We start from the raw sequence: 20,996 nt of genomic DNA on the forward strand, positions 1-20,996 counted from the left end.
ACTTCCAGTCCAGCTCTCTGCTATGGCCTGGGAAAACAGTGAAGATGACCCAAGTGCTTGGGCCCTTGTACACATGGGGGAGACCTGGAAGAAGCTCCTGGCTCCTGGCTTCAGATCGGCACAGCTCCAGCTGTTGTGGCCATCTGGGGAGTAAACCAGTGGATGGAAGACTTTCCTTTCTCTCTCTCTCTCTACCTCTGCCTCTCTGTAACTCTTCCTTTCAAATAAATAAATAAATCTTTTTTAAAAATGTAAATGGACTAAATTCACCAACCAAAAAACTTAGGTTGGCTAAATAGATTAAAAAAAAAATGACCCCACTATAAACTACCTACAAGAAACTAACTTCACAGCAAAGATATACTCAGAATGAAAGTGAAGAGCTGGGAAAAGATATACCAAGCAAACAGAAACCAAAAGACATAACACAAAAAGAAAACTACAAACCTATATCCTTAATGAACATAGTTGCAAAAATTCTCAACAAAATACTAGCAAATCAAATCTCAAACCACATAAAACAGATCATACATCACTATCAAGTGGGATTTATCCCAGAAATGCTAGGATGTTTCAACATTAACAAATCAATAAATGTAATAGATCACATCAATAGAATAAAGAGCAAAAACCATATGGTCATCTCAATAGATACAGAGAAAAAATGTGGTAAGATTCAACATACCTTCATGATAAAAACTCCCCATAAATTAGGTATAGAAGGAACATTCCTCAACATTATAAAGGCTACATATCACAAACCAAAAGCCAATATCATACTGAATGGAGAAGAACTGAAAGCATTTCCCCTCAGATCTAGAAGAAGACAAGGATGTCCACTTTCACCACTCTTATTCAATATATTACCAGAAGTTTTAGCAAGAGCAATTAGGGAGGAAAAAGAAATAAATGGCATCAAAATTGGAACAGAAGAAGTCAAATCATCCATGTTTGCAGATGGCATGATGTTGTAGATGGAAAAACCTAAACACTACACCAAAAAGCTGCTAGAATTGATAAACCAATTCAGTAAAGTTACAGGTTACAAAATAAACTTACAAAAAACAGTAGCTGTTTTGTAAGCTAATGATGAACTCATAGAAAGAGCAATCAAGAAAGAAATCGCATTTACAACAGCCACAAAAATAATCAAATATTTAGGAACAAATTTAACCAAAGTAGTGAAAGATCTCTCTACAATGAAAATTATCAAACATTGATGAAAGACTTCAAAAGGACACAAAAAATGGAAAAATATTCCTTGCTCATGGATCAGAAGAATCAATATTACAAAATGTCTATACTGCCCAAAGCCATTTACAGACCCAGTCCAATCCCTATCAAAATACCAATGGCATTCTTTGCAGTTAGAAAAAACAATCCTAAAATTCACAAAGAACCCAACAGCCAAAGGGATCCTGAACAAGAAAAACCAAGTTGAAGGCATCACAATACCTGACTTTAAAGTGTATTACAAAGCTATAGAAATTAAAACAGCATGGTACTGGCATAAAAAATGATGCATAGGTCAATAGAACAGAATAGAGAGCCCAGAAATTAATCCACATACATATAGCCAACTGATTTTTGACAGAAGTGCGCAGATAATATAATGGAGAAAGGATAATCTCTACTACAAATGGTGCTGGCAAACCTGCATGTATATATGTAGAAGAATGAAATTAGATTCATACCCCTCACCACATAAATAAAATCAACACAAGATGGATCAAAGACTAAAATTTAAGAACTAAGACTATGAAGTTGCTGGAAGAAAACGGAAGGGAAACATTCCAATACATTGGTACAGGAGACAATTTCATGGACAGGACCCCCAAAGCATGAGCCAAAAAGCAAAACTAAACAAACAGGACGATATCAAACTCAGAAGCTTTTGCACAGCAAAAGAAACAATCAAGAGTGAAGACACATCCAACAGAATGGGAAAAAAAATCTGCAATCCATGTATGTGACAAAGAATTAACATCCCAAATGTAACAGCAACTTAAAAAAACTCAACAACAAAACAACCAATCCGGCTGAGAAATGGGCAAAGAACTTCAATAGACAGCTCTCAAAAGAAGAAATACAAACGGCCAAGAAATATATGAAAAAGTGCTCAACATCACTAGCCATCAGGGAAATGCAAATCAAAACTACAATGAGATACCACTTCACCCCAATCAGAATGGCTAAAATTCAAAACTCAGAGTAACAAATGCTGGCGAGGATGTGGACCAAGGAGGACACTCATACACTGTTGTTGGGAATGTAAGTTAGTGAAGCCACTGGGGAAAACAGTGTGGAGATTTCTTAAACAACTAGAAATAGACTTCCATATGATCCAGCAATCTCATTACTGGGTATATAGCCAAAAGACTAGAAAACAATGTTATCAAAGAGAAACCTATACCAACACTTTATAGCAGCACTGTTTACAATAACCAAAATTTGGAACCAACCCCAGCTGTCCATCATCAGATGAATGGATAAAGAAACGTGGTATATATAGGAATATTACTCAGCTATAAAAAAAAATTGAAATTCTTCTATTTGCAACAGAATGTACGCAACTTGAGGATATCATGTTGAGTGAAATAAGCCAGACCCAGAAAGACTAATACACATGATCTGCCTTATATATGGGAGCTAAAATTTAAAAGACAAACAAAAAAGAAAATGAAAAAAGAAATGTCCATTTGTATCAGTACTGAGTTAAAAATAAATTACACACTAAATAAAATTTCACTAATTCTCTCTTAATGCATTAACGCCCATAAACAGCAAACAGTACGATTAATCATTTCAACTAGTTAACAGCTATAACTGCATTAGGAAAATGAGCCACTTAACCTTTGTGAAAGGTTGTGCTTAGCTGTATAAAGGAATAGATTCAATAAAAATTTTACACTTGGAAATTCCATCTTAAAATAACAGTAATATTTCAAATCAAACATTCATTCCATAGCTAATCAGTTACTTCAAATACTTTTTTGGAGTACAGCAGAATATAAATAACAAACAGTTAACAAGTTAATTTTAACCATCTAATTGATCAATGGTTCTGCAGATCTGCCTCTGAGACTCACATCTATTCCACCTCCTCAGTTCCCTGTACACAACTCCCTGACAGTCCTTACAGGTGACCTGTCAGTCATCAGGCTAGTATCTCCACCTTTGAAGCATGTGTTGATTCTGGAGGAAGACTGCTAATTCAGCACTGTATCTGCCCCACAAGCCATTGCTTAAGTTAGCTATCTCCTCTTTATTCTTCCTGCTATAGCCTTCACTGAAATCGCTGCCAGTCACCTGACAACCTCTTCATTCTCTCCTTTAACTCATCACATCGTGCCCTGCACTCCATATTCCACACAGATTTCTTTCTAAACTACAAAGTTAATAACACTGCTAGGCTTCTATAAAGCCACCTGTTGTGCCACTGTTCCTCTTTGATACAGACCCTTGATTCTAGGGACTCTGAATTTCTCTGGTTCACCAGTACACCGTTTCGCACACAGGAGTTTTCATATCTTCCAGCTATGCCTAGCATGCTAGTCCTCACCTTAAGAAACAAATGACCTCTTCCATGTCCCCTTAAGATACCCTGAACAAAATGTTTAGATACACTTACTGCAGTGAAATCCATCTTCAATTCAATCACTTTAGTTAAATCAGGAAGTGCAGCTTTTGATTTGCCCATAGCTAGAAAGACAGTAGCTCTCCGATAGTAAGCAATATAGTTATCAGGATCACCATCTGAAAATTGAAATAATAAATATTAACTCGTAGATTTATTCAAAAGAATCAAATCATCTGAATAGTAATAAAGTTTGTGATTCTATTAAGAAAGGCATTAATAAAAGAGTTTCTTTTTCAAAAATAAGCCATGAATCTACAGTAGGTGGTAACAGACTACAGCCCTTGAGCCAAGGCTCAACCCTCCAAACTCTGTTTACCATTCCCCCTAACATCCAGAACCAGACAAGGATGCCCACTCTCACCATTGCTATTTAATACAATCCTGGAAGTTTTGGCCAGAGCCATTAGGCTGTTAAGGAACTGTTTTGGGTTTTTTGTTTTTTTAAATACAATTTGTTGAACTCTTTACTTAGTATAGAGTTAATCGTATGTGTATAAAGTTAATTGAAAACAGATCTTATGCAAAAAAAAAAAAAAAAAACAAGAAGGGAATAGGAAAGGGAGGAGGAAGAGGGGTGGGAGTGTGGGTGGGAGGGCAAGTAAAATGAGAAGAATCATATATTCCTACAGTTGTATTTATGAAATGCATAAAGTTTGCATTCCTTAAATAAAAAGTTTCTGGAGGAGGAGGGAAGAAATCAGAGGATGCAAATTGGAAAAGAAGAAATCAAATTATCCCTACTTGCAGATGACATGATCCTATATAGGGGATCCAAAAGTCCACTGAAAGATTACTGGAACTCATAAAAGAGTTTGGTAAAGTGGTAAGATATAGGCCGGCGCCGCGGCTCACTAGGCTAATCCTCTGCCTGCGGCGCTGGGACCCCGGGTTCTAGTCCCGGTTGCTCCTCTTCCAGTCCAGCTCTCTGCTGTGGCCTGGGAGGGCAGTGGAGGATGGCCCAGGTCCTTGGACCCTGCACCCACATGGGAGACCAGGAGGAAGCACCTGGTTCCTGGCTTCAGATCTGTGCAGCGCGCCGGCGACAGCACACAGGCCGCAACGTGCCGGCCATAGCGGCCACTTGAGGGGTGAACCAACGGAAAAAGGAAGACCTTTCCCTCTGTCTCTCTCTCACTGTCTAACTCTGCCTGTCAAAAAAAATTTTTTTTTTAAATGGTAAGATATAAAATCAACACAGAAAAATCGATAGTCTTTGTTTACACAGACAATGTCATGGTGGAGAAAGAACTTTTAAGATCAGTCCCATTCACAGTATCTCCAAAAAGAATTAAATATCTTAGAATAAATTTAACCAAGGATATCAAAGATTTCTATGATGAAAATTACAAAACACCAGAGAAAGAAATAGAAGACATTTAAAAATAGAAAAATCTTCCGTGTTCACGGATTGCAAGAATCAACAACATCAAAATGTTCATACTACCAAAAGCAATTTACAGACTCAATGTGATACCAAGTAAAATACCAACGACATTCTTCACAGATCTAGAAAAATAATGCTAACATTCATATGGAAACATAAAAGATCTTGGATAGTTAAAGCAATCTTATACAACAAAAAGCAGGAGGCAGCACAATACCTGATTTCAAGACATACTGCAGGACAATTATAATCAAAACAGCCTGGTACTGGCAGAAAAACAGACTTGTAGATCAATGAAACAGAACAGAAACTCCAGAAATCAATCCATGCATCTACAATCAACTTATCTTTGACAAAGGAGCTAAAAATCAATCCTTGGAGCAAGGACAGTCCCCTCAACAAATGGTGCTGGGAAAACTGGATTTCCACATGCAGAATTATGAAGCAAGACCCATACCTTACACCTTACACAAAAATGAATCAAAGACCTAAATCTACTACCCAATACCATCCATTACTAGAGAACCATGGGGAAACTCTTAGAGACATCTGCATAGGCAAAGACTTCTTGGGAAAAAACCCAGAAGCACAGGCAATCACAGCCAAAATTGACAAATGAGATTATATCAAGCTGAGAAGCTTCTGCACTGCAAAGGAATCTATATAGTACAGTCAAGAATGTGTTTTTTCAGGGCTGGTGTTTGGCCTATTGGTTAAGTTGCCAATTAAGACACCCACATGACATATCAGAGTGTACAGCTTCCATTCGCAACTCTAGCTCCCAAGTCCAGCTTCCTGTCAGTGCAGACCCTGGCAAACAGCAGGGAATGCCTCAGGGAATTATGGTCCCTGCCACTCACTGGATTGAGTTCCTAGCTCCAGTTCAACTCCGGGCCCACCCGTGGTTGATACAGGTATGTGGGATTGAGCCAGCACATGGCAGTCTGTCATTCCCTCCTCTTTGCCTCCCAATCTTTTTTGTTTTTAATTTTTTAATTTTTAAAGAGTTACAAAAAATACAAATATAAACATGAGACTACATGGTTGCAAAGCATAAAATATTTATGAGGTCCTTTAGGAAAAACATTGATGAGCCTCTGTTCTAGAATATATTCAACTTACAACCCCTATATGTATACAATTCTATCTTTGCCCCTGCTGATATTCATAAATGAAATAAAGATTAAGAATGTGGGCTGTGCCCTTATTTACAAGATTTTAGAAAGTTACAGACTTCAAACTAAATTTATATTTTGAAAATACATTCTCTGTTCCCTAACAAACTCCAATTAAAATGAAAAGGAAATAAAGGTACAAACTACAAAGATGAAGAATGAGATTGAGACTGGAGAAGGCACTAGAAAAGTTAACATGAAAGAAGGAAGGAAGCAGGTAAGCTAATTATTCCCATCAGCATATACAAAGCAGGAGTGAGTTCAATTAGAGGCAAACCGCATTTTAAAGATGAGTCCTTCTAGAATGCAAAGATGTTAAAACTTGTCTTGATCACATTCAGCCATCTATCATATAAATGTATGTCATATATGTATATGTCTGTATTATATGACATGTATATATAAGCACAGTTGCTCATCATTATATAATTTACAGTGAAAATTCCCCATAAGTTCTACCCCTGAAGATCTTATTATTTGTAAAACACTATAATAGAGGAATCTGTAAGGCAGGACAGTATATAATCACTCAAACTTAAGGTTTTGAATAGTTAACAGCACTAAAAACTACTTAAGTACTGCCAGGGAAAGGTGCGTCAGAGGAGAAAATAAGTTTCACAGTATAACCATATATTCAAGGAAACAGGAAGACATGCAAATGGCCAGTAAGCACATGAAAAGATGCTCACCGTCACTAATCAGTAGAGAAAGCACCTTTAAAGCACCCTGGGAGGCAACAGATGACAGCCCAATATCTGGGTTCTTGTCACTCTGTGGGAGGTCCAGATGGAGTTACAGATTCCTGGCTTCAGCCTGACCTAACTCTAGCTACCATGGGCATTTGGATAGAAGTGTGCTTGTGTGCTTACTCACTCACTCTCTCTGCCTTTCAAGTAGATAAAAATAAATAAAACATTAAAAAGCAACACAAGTGGCTGACACTGTGGCTCAGCAGGTTAAACTTCCAGCCTACAATGTTGGCATTCCACATGAAGTGCTGGTTCACATCCCAGGTGCTCCTCTTCCTATCCAGCTCCCTGCTAATGTTCCTGGGAAAGCAGCGGAACAGCCCAAGTGCTTGGCCCCCTGCACCAGCATGGGAGACCTGAAGGAAGCTCTCTCCCTGTCTGTAACTCTACTTCTCAAATAAATAAAAAAATCTTTTAAAAAAAGATTTTTAAACTGATACATAAAAATTATACTTATTTATGGGATATCAGGTGATGCCTCAATACATGTATACATTGTATAATGCTTAATTCAGGGTAAACATAACTCTCTCTTCAAACATTCATCGTTTCTTTTTGGTGAAAACATTAAAAAGCCTAGTCTTTTTTTAAGAACACACAGTACATTACCAGTATTGACAGTCACCCTACCATATAGCAGAACATCAGAACTTCTTTGTCCTCTTTAAACTACAACTTAGTACATATTAATCAACCTTCCCTTCTTCCTCTCCCCAGCCCCTAGTAACCACCATTCTATAAGATCAATATTTTTAGATTCCACATGAGATCATGCAGGACTTGTCTTTCTTTGCTTAATTTCATTTAACATAATGAGCTCTACATTGCCACAAATGACAGGATTTCACCCTTTTATGGCTAAGTAGCATTCCACTGTGTAAGGTATTTTCTTTCTCCACTCATCAGTGAATACTTGTTTCCGTTTTTTGGCTATTGTGGATGCACTACAATAAACATGGGAGTTCAGAGTCTCCCCACTAGACTGATTTTGTTTTCTTTGGATGCACATCCAGTAATGGGATTGGCAGACCATGTGGTAGTTCTAGTTTCAGTTTTTCAAAAAACCTCCTTCTCCATAAGGACTAATAAATTTGCATTTGCTACAGTGTATATGCAAAGGTTCCTCTTTTTTTAACATCCTCACCAGCTCTTGTTACCTTGTGTTTTACACTTACTATTTATTTAACTTGAGAAGCACAGACAGAAGTGTCTCATCTGAGTTACCTTCCCAGAGGCCCCTAACAGCCAGGACTAGGTTGGGACACAGTTGAAAGCCAAGAACTCAACCCAGGTCTTCCACGTGCGTGCCAGGGACTGAAGCATTACAACGATTTGCCTCCCAAATGTGCATCAGCAAAAAGCTGAAACTGCAAGAGAAGCCAGGACTTGGACCCAAGCACTCCAATATGGGATGTGGGCATCCCAAGCAGCATCTTAACCACCATGCAAAACATCTGTCCCTCTCCTTGTCATTTTTTTTAAGATTTTTATTTATTTGACAGGTAGAATTAGAGACAGTGAGAGATAGACAGAGAGAAAGGTCTTCCTTCCATTGGTTTACTCCCCAAATGGCCACAATGGATGGAGCTGCGCCGGTCCAAATCAGGAGCTTCTTTCTGGTCTCCCAACGTGGGCGCAGGGGCCCAAGCACCTGGACCATCCTCCACTGCCCTCCCGGACGACAGCAGAGAGCTGGACTAGAAGAGGAGCAACCAGGACTAGAACCAGTGCCCATATGGGATGTAGCAATGCAGGCGGAGGATTAACCTAGCGCACCACAGCGCTGGCCCCTCTCCTTATCATTTTGATAACAGTCATTCTACCTAAGAATAAAATGATATCTCAACTTGGTAAGTCGTTCTACCTAGAATAAAATGTCATCTCAAGTGATTTATTTGCATTTCCCTGATTACAGATGTTAGGCATTTTCTCACATAACTGTGGGCCATCTGTATGCCTTCTTTTGAAAAACATATTCAGGGGCTGGCACTGTTGCATAGTGGGTGAAGCCATTGCCTTCAGTGCCAGCATCCTATATGGGCACTGGTTCGAGATCCAGCTGTTCCACTTCCAATCCATCTCTCTGCTATGGCCTGGGAAAGCAGTAGAAAATGTCCCAAGTGCTTGGGCCCTTGCACCCACTTGGGAGACCCAGAAGAAGCTCCTGGCTCCTGGCTTCAGGAGCTCAGCTCCAGCTATTGCAGCCATTTGGGGAGTGAACCAGCAGATGGAAGACCTCTCTGTCTCTCCCTCTCACTGTAACTCTACCTCTCAAACAAAAATCTAAAAATAAAAATAAATCAGTTGTCCATAGACAAACAAGTTTATTCTGCTCGGTAAATTTTCTATCTTCTGATACTTTCTATTTACTTGTATGCACATCTTTTCTATTAGTGTACTTTGTAGGGCAGGCCTTATACTGATAAATTTCCTCAGCTTTTATTTTCTGGAAATTACTTTTATATCTAAAGTATAGCTTTGCTGGACACCCCTGGTTGGCAGTTTTGCCCCCCCCCCCACTCAGTACCAAGAAAGTTTCAGCCCGCTCTCTGTGGTTTGTAAGGATTCTGCCAAGAAGTCTGCAGTCAGGTGAACTGGGACACCCTTATGTGCTGCTTCCTTTCTCCTGAAGATTTCAACCTTGAGATTTGGTTGAGCTGAATCTCACTAGTTACCCCTGACCTTCCTGTATCTGGACAGCCGTATCTTTCTCTATACTTGAGAAGCTTTCTATTGAATCCCAAGTAACTGGTTTTGCATTTTTGAGGCTGTCCCAAAGTTCCATAAGCTTTCCTCATTCTTCAATTTTTTTTCTCTTCTATGTATTTTCAAATCACCTCTCTTAGAGCTCATACTTTCTTCTGTTTTATCTATTCTGTTATTGGAACCTTCTATCATTTTTAAATTTCACTTAATAAAATTTTCAAATCAAGTATTTACTTCCTTCTCTCTGTTGAGTTTGTTATAATAATGACTCATACCCCTGGTTTCCTGAATCTTGTTGAGTTTCCTTAAAACAACTATTTTAAATTCTGCATCCATGAATTTCCATGTATTATTTTTGTTCAATTTCTGATACCTTAAGGGAGTTTGTGTTTCCATAAAAGTTCTTGAAGTTGGCTAGTGTATAATATCATCTGTGCATTAAAGGAGTAGAAATGTTTTCTGGTCTTCATAATCTGGCTTTGTGCTTGCCTTCTGGAAATTCTAAACAATCTGCTTCTTTTCTCTGAGCCCTTCGACACTTCCACTACTGGGACACTAGATGGCGCCCTAAGACAAAGTCTGCTGCAAGTCTGCGGTTGTTGTGTAGTTCCTGTTTTGGCATGAGAAGCACTCAGTCCTAGGTTTGTTCCAAATCTGTAATTGGTGTACCATCTGTATGCACTAGTCTAGGATAGAGGCCTTTGGTGCTAGATCTTACTGTGGCAAGCTTGACATTGAGCTCTAAAGCAAGTCCTATACCAACTTTCCCACCCTATTCCCCAGTGCCTGGAGTCTCTGGCCCACTGTCTTGGCAGAGGTCGGAGACCTGGCCAAAATCTCAGTCTTAAGGTACTGGCCTTGATGCAGGGCCTGTGGGGCCCTGCCAGCACTGAGTTTTCCAAGACAGGCTGGATACTGGGCTTCAAGTCTAAAGTCTCAACTTAATTCCCTTTCCCTCCCAGCGATGGAAAACATGCAGCTGCACTGCTTACAGCTGGGAGTTGTGAGGAGGAGGATAATGTAACAATTTTTTGCCCTGTCTTCTTCACTGTGGTCTCTCATTTGACTTCCCTGGCTCTTGGGAAGGTGGCTTGTATATGAGTAGCCGTCCAAATTGGCATCTCTGTAGGGACACCACTGGATGCCTTATTGAGCTGCCACTTTGTTCCATCCCCTCATAATACATGTCTTCCATGAACTTTTTGAAGATCCCATATACCTCTTACTGCATCTAACATTTTATCATTGATAAATTATTTATATACATATTTTAGTCCAGAGAAAAAAATTCCTTGAGTGGTGGATTTATGTTTTATTCACTTTCGGGACTCCATAGAACTTGGCCCACAGTAGACACTCAAAGGAAAGGAAGTGTAAGCAAACTATTGACAATTGTAACAAACATTGACAATCCAAGGTCAACTTCAGCCAACACTGACACCTACCTTAGACAAGGCAGGGACCTAAAGAAGTTTGCACAGAAATGGCTCCCAAACAGATGTGTCTCATCAAGACATTCAGATCATTCTCAAGTAATCAGCAATGGCATTTTCTAAAACTGGTATAGCTTATATTTAATTCCGTATAAGTTTTTAAGTAAAGAATACTTATTGCTACATTGGGGCACTGTCAGTAAATTGCATTAGACTTCTATTTGGAAAAAACCTGACTACTCCAATCCATGAAGAAAAACTTTTAAAAAGGATTATGTATAACATAACTTTGTATTATCTATCTGATAATACATATATAAAATATGTGTATAGATAAGGGGGCTTCAAAAGGTTCACAAAAATACATTTAAAATTTTTTAAAATCCATTTTCCATGAACTTTTTGAAGATCTTTTATACAGTATTTTTGAGGCACTCTCAGTAACTTCACTACACAGTTTTTAGGAAATGGTTTTGGAATCCCAAATTTTAACACTGAGCCTATGTAAATATGAGAACTATGGGATTGTGAAATATGTAAATCATAGAGTCATAACTCTCTTAACAACAGAGATAAGAAGTGTGTTGTTCGTTGATTTTGTCACTGTGTGAACACCATGGAGTACATTCACATAGACCAAAATGGCTTCACAATCACTAGGCCACACAATACAGCACCACTATGTGTATGCAGCTTGCTGACGGAAACTACCTATGCTGTGCATGACTGGACAAACAGTTCCTAAAGCCCTTTAGACCTCTGCAGTCTTAAGTGTGTGGTATGCTAATGAAATGCTAATGAGAAGGTTGGAGGCCCCTAGATGGCTTCAGGATAAGGCTTGGTTGCCAGAGGAACCAACACCGATCTTACACGGCTGGAACTTTCAGTTATACAACCCCTCAGACTCTCTGGGAGGTTCAGCTGATCATGAATTGTCAACGATGTAATCAATCCAGCTTGTACAATGAAGCCCCGAGAAAAACCCAAAAAGGACAGGGCTTGGAAGAGTTTTCAGACAGCTGAACACGTGAAGGTTCCCAGAATATGATATGCTCCCAATCTGGTTACTTAATGAACAATCAACTGTGTTTCCCTGAGTTCTGCAAGCTGCTTTAGCAAGTTAACTGGACCCAAGGAGAATGTTACGGGAATCTTAATTCATAGCAGGTCAGTCAGAAAGGTGAAAATATCTGAGGCATGGGGCCAGTACTGTAGCACAGTGGGTTAAGTTGTCACCTGAGACACCAACATCCCTTATCAGAGCGCCAGTTCAAGTTTCAACTGCTCTGTTTCTGATCCAACTCCCTGCTAATGCACCTGGGAAAACAGTGGAAGATGGCCCAAGAGCTTGGGCTCCTGTAACCCACATAGAAGACCAGGATGGATCTCCTGACTCCTGGCACTGACCATTGAGGGTGGCCATTTGGGGACTGAACTATAGAATGGAAGATATGTCTGTCTCTCATTTATTGCCTTCCAAATAAATAATTTTTTTTAAAAGACAGGTTTGCAAGTGGGACAGCCCGCGGGACCAAAATCTCCACCTGTGGGATCTAACACTGCCGTCTTACACACTATGTCAAAATTGACTTGAATTGGAGGATAGCCAGTTGGGGTTCACTGAAGAATTTGTAGGACTGTCTTGTGGGAGAAATATCCATGTATTTAGTGACTAGATGTCACAGAAGTACTCTGTACTATGAGAATACACTAGTGGCCGGCGCCGCGGCTCACTAGGCTAATCCTCTGCCTTGTGGCGCCAGCACACCGGGTTCTAGTCCCGGTCGGGGCGCCGGATTCTGTCCCAGTTGCCCCTCTTCCAGGCCAGCTCTCTGCCGTGACCAGGGAGTGCAGTGGAGGATGGCCCAAGTACTTGGGCCCTGCACCCCATGGGAGACCAAGATAAGTACTTGGCTCCTGCCATCGGATCAGTGCGGTGCGCCGGCTGCAGCACGCCGGCCGCGGCAGCCATTGGAGGGTGAACCAACGGCTAAGGAAGACCTTTCTCTCTGTCTCTCTCACTGTCCACTCTGCCTGTCAAAAAATAAATAAATAAATAAATAAAAAGAAAGAAAAGAATACACTAGGAGAAACTGAGTTTCTTTTTTACCTATATCCTTAGAGAATCAGATGACAACAGTTCAACATACGAATCAAAACTTTTCTTAGAAGGTTGAGGTCACTTGCATGGCAAATCAAGATAGCATTCCCTGCCTGGCTCTTCATCTTAAAATATCAAAAGTTACTAGAACAAGAGTCATCACCTCTAGAGCACTAAACAATAATTGATTTAGGAAATTCATACTTAGTTTTTCACATTATGAAATTCAATAGCCTTGAAAATAATCACTTTTCCTATTACTCATCCACAATACAACACAGTTCATTATGTAAATAACTTGTAAGCCTACAAATGGAAATACAGCATTCAAATCATTGTGACCAGATTATCAGAAATTTGAGTGTAAGAGATGAATTTAAAGTCTATTCAGAATCCTAAAATTATTAAACAATTCAAATATGGAAATATTAGTCTGACTAAAGGCATTAAGATCACTTCCTGGAGAAAACAGATCAGAAAGCCAGTTACAAAGGATGCTTTAAATGGCAGTAGTGGAGGCAACAAGGAAAAACATCCTGTTCTAAAAATAGAAAAAATTGTATTCTTTCTCTCCCCTAATCCAATATACTCCTTCATTCAAACATATACTGAGCACAGAGCAGAGATTAAAATAAGAAGATGATAGTACTCATACTCAAAAAATTCATAATCTTTTGGACAAGGACATGATATCTAAAAAGACACTGGAGAATTATTTATTTCCTTCTGTGTAAATGTGAGCAGTAATGTCTGTCCTCATTTCACAAATGAGGCTCAAATATAATAGGAAAGCACCATGACATATTTACATAAATCTAAGGGTGGATTTTATTTTTTGATGGAGTTCAATGATGTAATAGTTTGTTGTGGACAGTGTTTGACATAAATTAAAATGATATAAACTAGAATGATAAATGTTCTCAACTTCCACCAGTCTTCGTCAGAATTATCATGTATGCCCCAGTGGTGAATCACTGCTACTTGCCAAATCATGAACAAAATGACACTGCTATTCAAATTCTCAAATCACTAGCAACATTTTACATTCTTTCTTTACTGAGTTTCACCAATACATAATCGTGTCTCAGCTTAACTGATTCACACTGTTCAATAACACAGTGGCGAGACTAAAGAAAAATCAGCAGTCATTTTAGACTACTTGAACAAAACACCACAGCCATTGATGTTTCTGTTAAAATGTTAGACTGAATATTGTGTTTTAAGAGAGGCAGTTTTCCTAAGACAATAACTGAAAAGGATAAATTACCAGAGTTAGTAAAATCAGTAATAAAAGTCTGAGCAGCTCTGGAGACAGTCTGAGTCACAAGAAGAAGTGGATTTTAATCACTTAATGATGATGTGGTCACACAGTAAATGGCACTTAGTAAAAGTAATTTAGACAAATGGTTGTGCTAAGCATCTAACACTTCTCAGAGTGAGTCAATCATTAAAATGTGGGCCCAGCGCTGTGGCGCAGTGGGTTAACGCCCTGGCCTGAAACGCCGGCAACCCATATGGGCGCAGGTTCTAGTCCCGGCTACACCTCTTATGATCCAGATCTCCGCTATAGCCTGGGAAAGCAGTAGAAGATGGCCCAAGTCCTTGGGCCCCTGCACCTGCGTGGGAGACCCAGAAGAAGCTCCTGGTTCCTGGCTTCAGATCAGCACTGCTCCGGCCGTTGCGGCCAATTGTGGGTGAACCATCAGATGGAAGACCTCTGTCTCTCTGCCTCTCCTCTCTCTGTAACTCTTTCAAATAAATAAATAAATCTTAAAAAAAATCGTTAAAATGTAAACTCCCAAACAGAAACTCCACATAGTTATGAAAACTGTTAACATATCAAACCTGTTTCAGTAAAATCTTAATTTTCAGAGACAAAAATAACTGTCTATATACTTTCCATGTGTGATTATATTACTCTATTTTCAAAGAAATCTTTATATCCATTTTTCTCACCTAATGTTCACAGCAATTCCTTGGGTAGCAAAATAAAAACTGCTGGGAAACTACAAATAACTTCATTAAGTCTACATTTTCTTTTTTTATTATTATTTATTTTTTTATTTGAAAGTCGGAGTTACACAGAGAGGGAAGGAGAGGTACAGAGAGAGAGATCTGCCGGTCCATTCCCCAATTGGCTTCAACAGCTGGAGCTGCAGCAATCTGAAACCAGGAGACAGGATCTTCTTCTGGGTCTCCCGCGAGGGTGCAGGAGCCCAAGGACTTGGGCCATCCTCTTCTGATTTCCCAGGCCGTAACAGAGAGTGGAAGTGGAGCAGCCAAGACTTGAACCGGCACCCACATGGGATTCTGGCAGTGCAGGCAGCAGCTTTACCCACTACGCCACAACACCAATCCCTAAACCTACATTTTCTTAAACAACTGAAGCAATGCCACAGTATTACCAAGTGGCAAAGACAAAATTAAAATCTGTATTTCCTGAAGGTGGGCACTTGGTGCAACAATAAAGATTCTGCCTGGGTTTGAGTCTTGGCTCTACTTCTGATTCTACCTTCCTGTTAATGTACAGCCTGGGAAGCAGAAAGTGATGACTCAAGTAGCTGGGTCCCTTACATCCACATAGAATTGAGGCTGGGCTCCAGGCTTCAACCTGTAGCAGGAATCTGGAGAGTAAACCAGTGGATGGAAGATCTCTCTGTGTCTGTGTGTCTCTCTGACCCTCTGCCTTTCAAATATAACTGATTTTTTTAAAGTCTGTATTTCCTATTATTCCAAAGTTAGTAAAATCAGTAATAAAAGTCTGAGCTTAAAAAAAACCCATAGCTAACTACATTTTTATAGTAAATTATATCAATATTACATTTCTTCTGAGAGCAAAACCATATCCTATTAAAAATTTGTCTCCTTACATGTCAGGCTATTGGCTGGCCAGTCTTAACCAATCCAAACAAGGTGAGAATGCCTAAGTACATTTAAAAAATGACGCCAAGGCCAGTCAGTATCAAAAAGTCCTAGCACAAAAGTTCATGCAGTGAGTCTTAAGAAAACCACAGAAGCCCTCATTTAGAGAGTTTATTCTGATCATCTCACTTCTCTCAGTCCTAAGTGATCAAAAACTACACAGATGACACTACAGAGAGACACACGTAAGCATTAAGAATAACAGCAGAAGGGGAGGTTGGAGTTTGGCCAATACTAAAGAGGCAATGAACTGCAGGATCCTCCATGGGCATCAAATATTGATAACCCTAGTCATCAAAAAAATTAAGCTACACTTACTGAAATCTATTTTAACAGGTAGAAAATTACATGACACACTGAGCAAAGCTTTCTCTCACAAGGTATTCTTGATACTTCTAGTAGTAAGCCTCAATTGCCTCACGTTAAGATACATACACATTCAACTGTAACTCATTTATTTTACTAATCTATTTCACCTGAAATCTTGCAAATATTTGCATTTATTGAAAAGGTTATCCAGTGGCTATCATTGTGGTACAGCACATTAAGCCACCAACTGCAACACTGGGATCACTGGTTCACATCCCAGATGCTCTACTTCTAATCCAGCTCCCTGCTTACACTCCTGGGAAGGCAGTAAAATGACCCAAGTGCTTGAGCCCCTGCTACACTTGGGAGACCCAAATGGACTTCATGGCTCCTGGTTTTGGCCTGGTCCAGCCCCAGACATTGCAGCCATTTGGGGATTGAGCCAGCAGAGGGAAAATCTGTCTCTCTCTGTAATGCTGCCTTTCAAATGAATCTTTTCTTAAAAATGTTATCCAAAAAAAGAGCTAGTAGTTAGATTCACTAAGACAGCCACTGAGAGATCTGGTTTACGATACAAACCTACTGCAGCATGAAACTGAGATAGGGCATCAGCCAGCTGACCAGCTGCAAGTAACTTCTTGCCCAATTCAAGATGCTTCTCAACATCTGCATTTACTCCACATTCAGCACCTAAAAACAAATTTAAAAAAATCATCAGACAATGATATTTAATTCTAAATATAAAATGTCAAGGACACAGTCCGTGGCTCAGGCAGTTACACAAGTGAGAAAAGCAGAGACAGTGAGACTTAATCTAGAGAATGTAACAATAAAATACAGTGCTTTATTTATAGAGTATAAGAAGCCCAAAAATATACATACGCCCTTACTGATCTAATCAGTCAAAAAAAAATAAGCAATCTATAAGATGAGAGGCAAAAACTGCATAACACAGTAGTAAAAATGTTTTGAATAAAATTTCTAGCATAATTTTGTTATACTAGAAATTCATCTTAATAAACATTATATAATCTACTATAATATTCAAGTTCCAGTTGGGACATTCACTGCACCAGACATTGTTCCAGATATTTGGGATGAGTGACCAGCAGAAAAAAACCCACGCCTCTTCCCCACTTCCTGGCACCTGACATTATGGAGGGAAAAGACAGAAACAATTAGAAGCCAGTGCTGTGGCATAGCAGGTAAAGCCATATGGGCAACAGTACGAGTCCCAGCTGCTCCACTTCTGATCCAACTCCCTGCTGATGTGCCTGGGAAAGCAACAGAAGATGGCCCAAGTCCTTGGGTCCCTGTACTCACTCACTCACTCTCTCTCCCGCCTCTGCCTCTCTGTAACTCTGCCTTTCAAATAAATAAGTAAATCTTAAAAAAAAAAAAAGACATAATAAACAAGTAAATTACATAATACATTAGGTTAAAAGTGCTGTGGAAAAAGTTTAGCCATACAAAAGATTTAGGAGTGTGGGGAACTTTTGATGGCAGAAAAGGGTATTAAGAGCAGGCCTCCTTGAGAAGCTGACATCTGAACTAGACCTGAAAGAACAGAGGCCCTTACTACCCAGATATCTAAGAAAAGAGCTTTCTAGGAAGAAGGTCCAGCCTGTGCAAGGGTTCCCATGTCAGGAGCATGTAGATGTGTTCCAGAAACAGCAAGTATGGCTGCAGCAGAACCAACAAGGAAACACTATGAGATCAAAGAAGTGGAGGGCATGAGTATGTACAGCCTTGGGTTTTTTACTCTTGTTAAATAGGGAGCTACTGAGGCATTCTGAGTAGAATAACAATCTTACTGATGGGGCCAAATGTCAATGAATTGTTTCTCAGCTCTGAATTCATCCTTCAATAACTACATTATGATAATGGACTACAGCTCTTAAGCAATTCTCCGTTACACTGAGCACAATGTTATGCTTTGTCAGTAAAGAGCATGTTGGGCACACAGCAGGAAAGCTACCTCCTGGTTCTGGCTGCTGCATTTCACTTTTTTCTGCCTCCTAAGCATAATCTGTTGTTCAGCTTCTGCTGTTTAGGGTGTAAGGGGAGGACACTGAAGGGTGTTCTGCTCCAGCAACAGCCTAGGTAGCACTTCCTAATGAGGACACCACACACTCCAGGCTTCATGCCTGTAGCAGCACCCCAAATTCCACTACTTTGTATGTGTGTGTGTATATATTTATATATATTTGAATATACACACACACACACACAGACATATATATACATATACACACACACACATACACATATATGTTATATATAGCCCAACCAGCCTTGACTCAGCTACACATGAAAGTTGTTTCTCGTGTGCCCAGCCTCTGTGGACCACCTCTAGCCCAGCAGCTCAGAAAATTTTTCCATCCCCAATCTTGGACTACAACTCTATCTTCTCCATGAGATATGAGTCCCAACTTTGAGAAAGCCCCCCTCTCCGCTTCCAAGCAGGCCCTTCCTAGGGACTGTCTCTTAGTTCTAGATACCCTTTTGAGTCCTCTTTAAATCTTAACTCTCCTATAAAAATTTAATAATTCTTTACGTTAATTTCCCCTTTCTAAATTCCTGTGTTGGGGATCAGCACTGGGCATATCATTTAAAATGCCACTTGGGACACCTCATCCTATTTCTCAGTGCCCTGGGTCCAAGTCTCATCTCCACTCCCAATTTCAGTTTCCCACAGTTGTGGACCCTGAGAAGAAGCAAGTGATAGTTCAAGTAGCTGAGTCACTGCCATGCACATGAGAGACCTGGTCTGAGCTCCCAGCTCCTGGCTCAGACCCAGAAGAAGCTCCTGGCTCCTGGCTTCAGGCTGACCCAGCCTTGAGCCTTGGCCGTTGCAGTGATTTGGGCAGTGAACCAGCAGATGGAAGATCTCTGTCTCTCCCTCCCTATCTCTGTAACTCTAGCTTTCAAATAAATTAAATAAATCTTAAAAAATAAATAAATAAATAAAAACCCTAGGACAACCTGACCCTAAGACAGTTGCCTTGAAAGAGAATGTATATCCTCCTCATGCCATGCTAACCACTCCCACTGTCACTAACGCATAAGTATGGTCCAGTCTCAGCAGGAGGTCAGATTAAGCCCCTACCTACAATTCTGTCATTCAGTACTGGAGTATAGGTTCAATTCCCAGATGCTGTGCTTCCATTTCAGCTTCCTGCTAATGTGCCTGTGAAGGCAGCAAAAGATGGCCCAAGTACCTGGGCTCTTGCCAAGAGGTGAGAAACCAGGATGGAGTTCCTGGCTTAGGCTTGCTTACACTGGCTGTTGTGGTCACTTAGGAAGTTGACCAGTGGGTGGAAAATTGACCTATCATTGCCCTCCTCTCTCTGTTGCTTTGCCTTTTGAATAAATACGTAAATCTTTTTTTAAGATCAACAGGCTCCAGAGACACAGGTATACATTATTACCCAAAGGATAGAGCAAAAGAATTTTAACATTTTGCTGATGGATTAGTAGAACCCCACAGAGCAACGGATTCTAAAGGTGCTAGACTGGGGCTGGCACGCGGCAGGTAAAGCTACCTGCAATGGTGAGTAGACACAAAAATGATGACTCAAGTGCTTGGGCCCCTGCACCCACATGAGACATGGAAGCAGCTCCTGGCTCCTAGCTTCAGCCTGCCCCAGCCCCAGGTTTTGCAGTAATTTAGAGGGAGTGAACCAATGAATGGAAGATCTCTCTCTCTCTCTCTCTCTCTCTCTCTCTCTCTCTCTCTCTCCTTCCCTCCCCCACTCTCTCCCTCCCTCCCTCTTTATAGCTCTGCCTTTCAAATAAATAAAACAAGTCTTTAAAAAATAATAAAATAAAGGTGTTAGACCAAAGAAGATGGAATATAACACTACCTCAGGTATAATTCACTAACATGCACATTTATCAAAGCAGAAGTTAGAAATTATTTATAAAGTTTTCCTGGAACAAAGCCATTTCATTAATGAATGGTATATACTGTCTATGGCTACTTTCACACTAAAAGAGCAGGGCTGAAAACTTGTGACAAAACCTATATGGTCTATAAAGCCTAAAATATTTATTCTCTGATCCTCCACAAAAAAAGTCTGCCTGTTCCTTTACTAGAGGTCCCTCATCTAATGTGTTTACTCACACAGCTGGAAGTGATTCTAACGACTTACTTGGTAAGTTCAACGAAAGTTGAACGCAACAACGACTTACATTCAATAAGGCTGAGATTTCAGAGTCTCATTAACATAAGACGGAAGGATCCAAAGGCTTAGAGAAACAATAATGTTGGACTGGACTTATCATTTTTCACCTACACATGAACCTCACACTTGGGTTGTATGAGAGAGTCCATAAGATGCTCTCTTTGGCAAGGCATTAAGAGACAAATTAGTGAGGAACCACCTGTAACCTTTTCAAAGTTCTGTGATCACTCCCCTTTGCAGGACAGGTATGACTGGGGGGTTTATGTCACCACTGAGATGTACTTTCTGACTTCAGTACAGGCTTAAGTAACAGCACTTAACCATCACAGACTAGGTGGGAACATCTACTGTAAAAAGGCATCCACTGCAAAGGAGATTATTATGTAGATA

At 40.0% G+C, this 20,996-nt stretch overlaps 1 protein-coding gene across 2 annotated transcripts in view; it reads right to left on the reverse strand.

Moving 5' to 3' along the window:
• Nucleotides 1-20,996, reverse strand: part of DNAJC3 (DnaJ heat shock protein family (Hsp40) member C3) — an 86,721-nt gene that overhangs the window by 51,656 nt on the left and 14,069 nt on the right. The window contains exons 2-3 of one of the 2 annotated variants that reach the window (XM_008260109.5): nt 16,999-17,109; nt 3,632-3,756 (exon numbers count right to left, since the gene is read on the reverse strand). In XM_008260109.5, the coding sequence (XP_008258331.4) occupies nt 3,632-3,756; nt 16,999-17,109 (236 nt within the window). The remainder of the gene's footprint in view (nt 1-3,631; nt 3,757-16,998; nt 17,110-20,996) is intronic. The other variant, XM_089303502.1, reaches the window with a different exon arrangement.

This window comes from Oryctolagus cuniculus, chromosome 9 (assembly GCF_051225735.1).
Source record: "Oryctolagus cuniculus isolate XC-2025 breed Fujian yellow rabbit chromosome 9, ASM5122573v1, whole genome shotgun sequence".
NCBI classification, from domain to species: Eukaryota; Metazoa; Chordata; class Mammalia; order Lagomorpha; family Leporidae; genus Oryctolagus; species Oryctolagus cuniculus.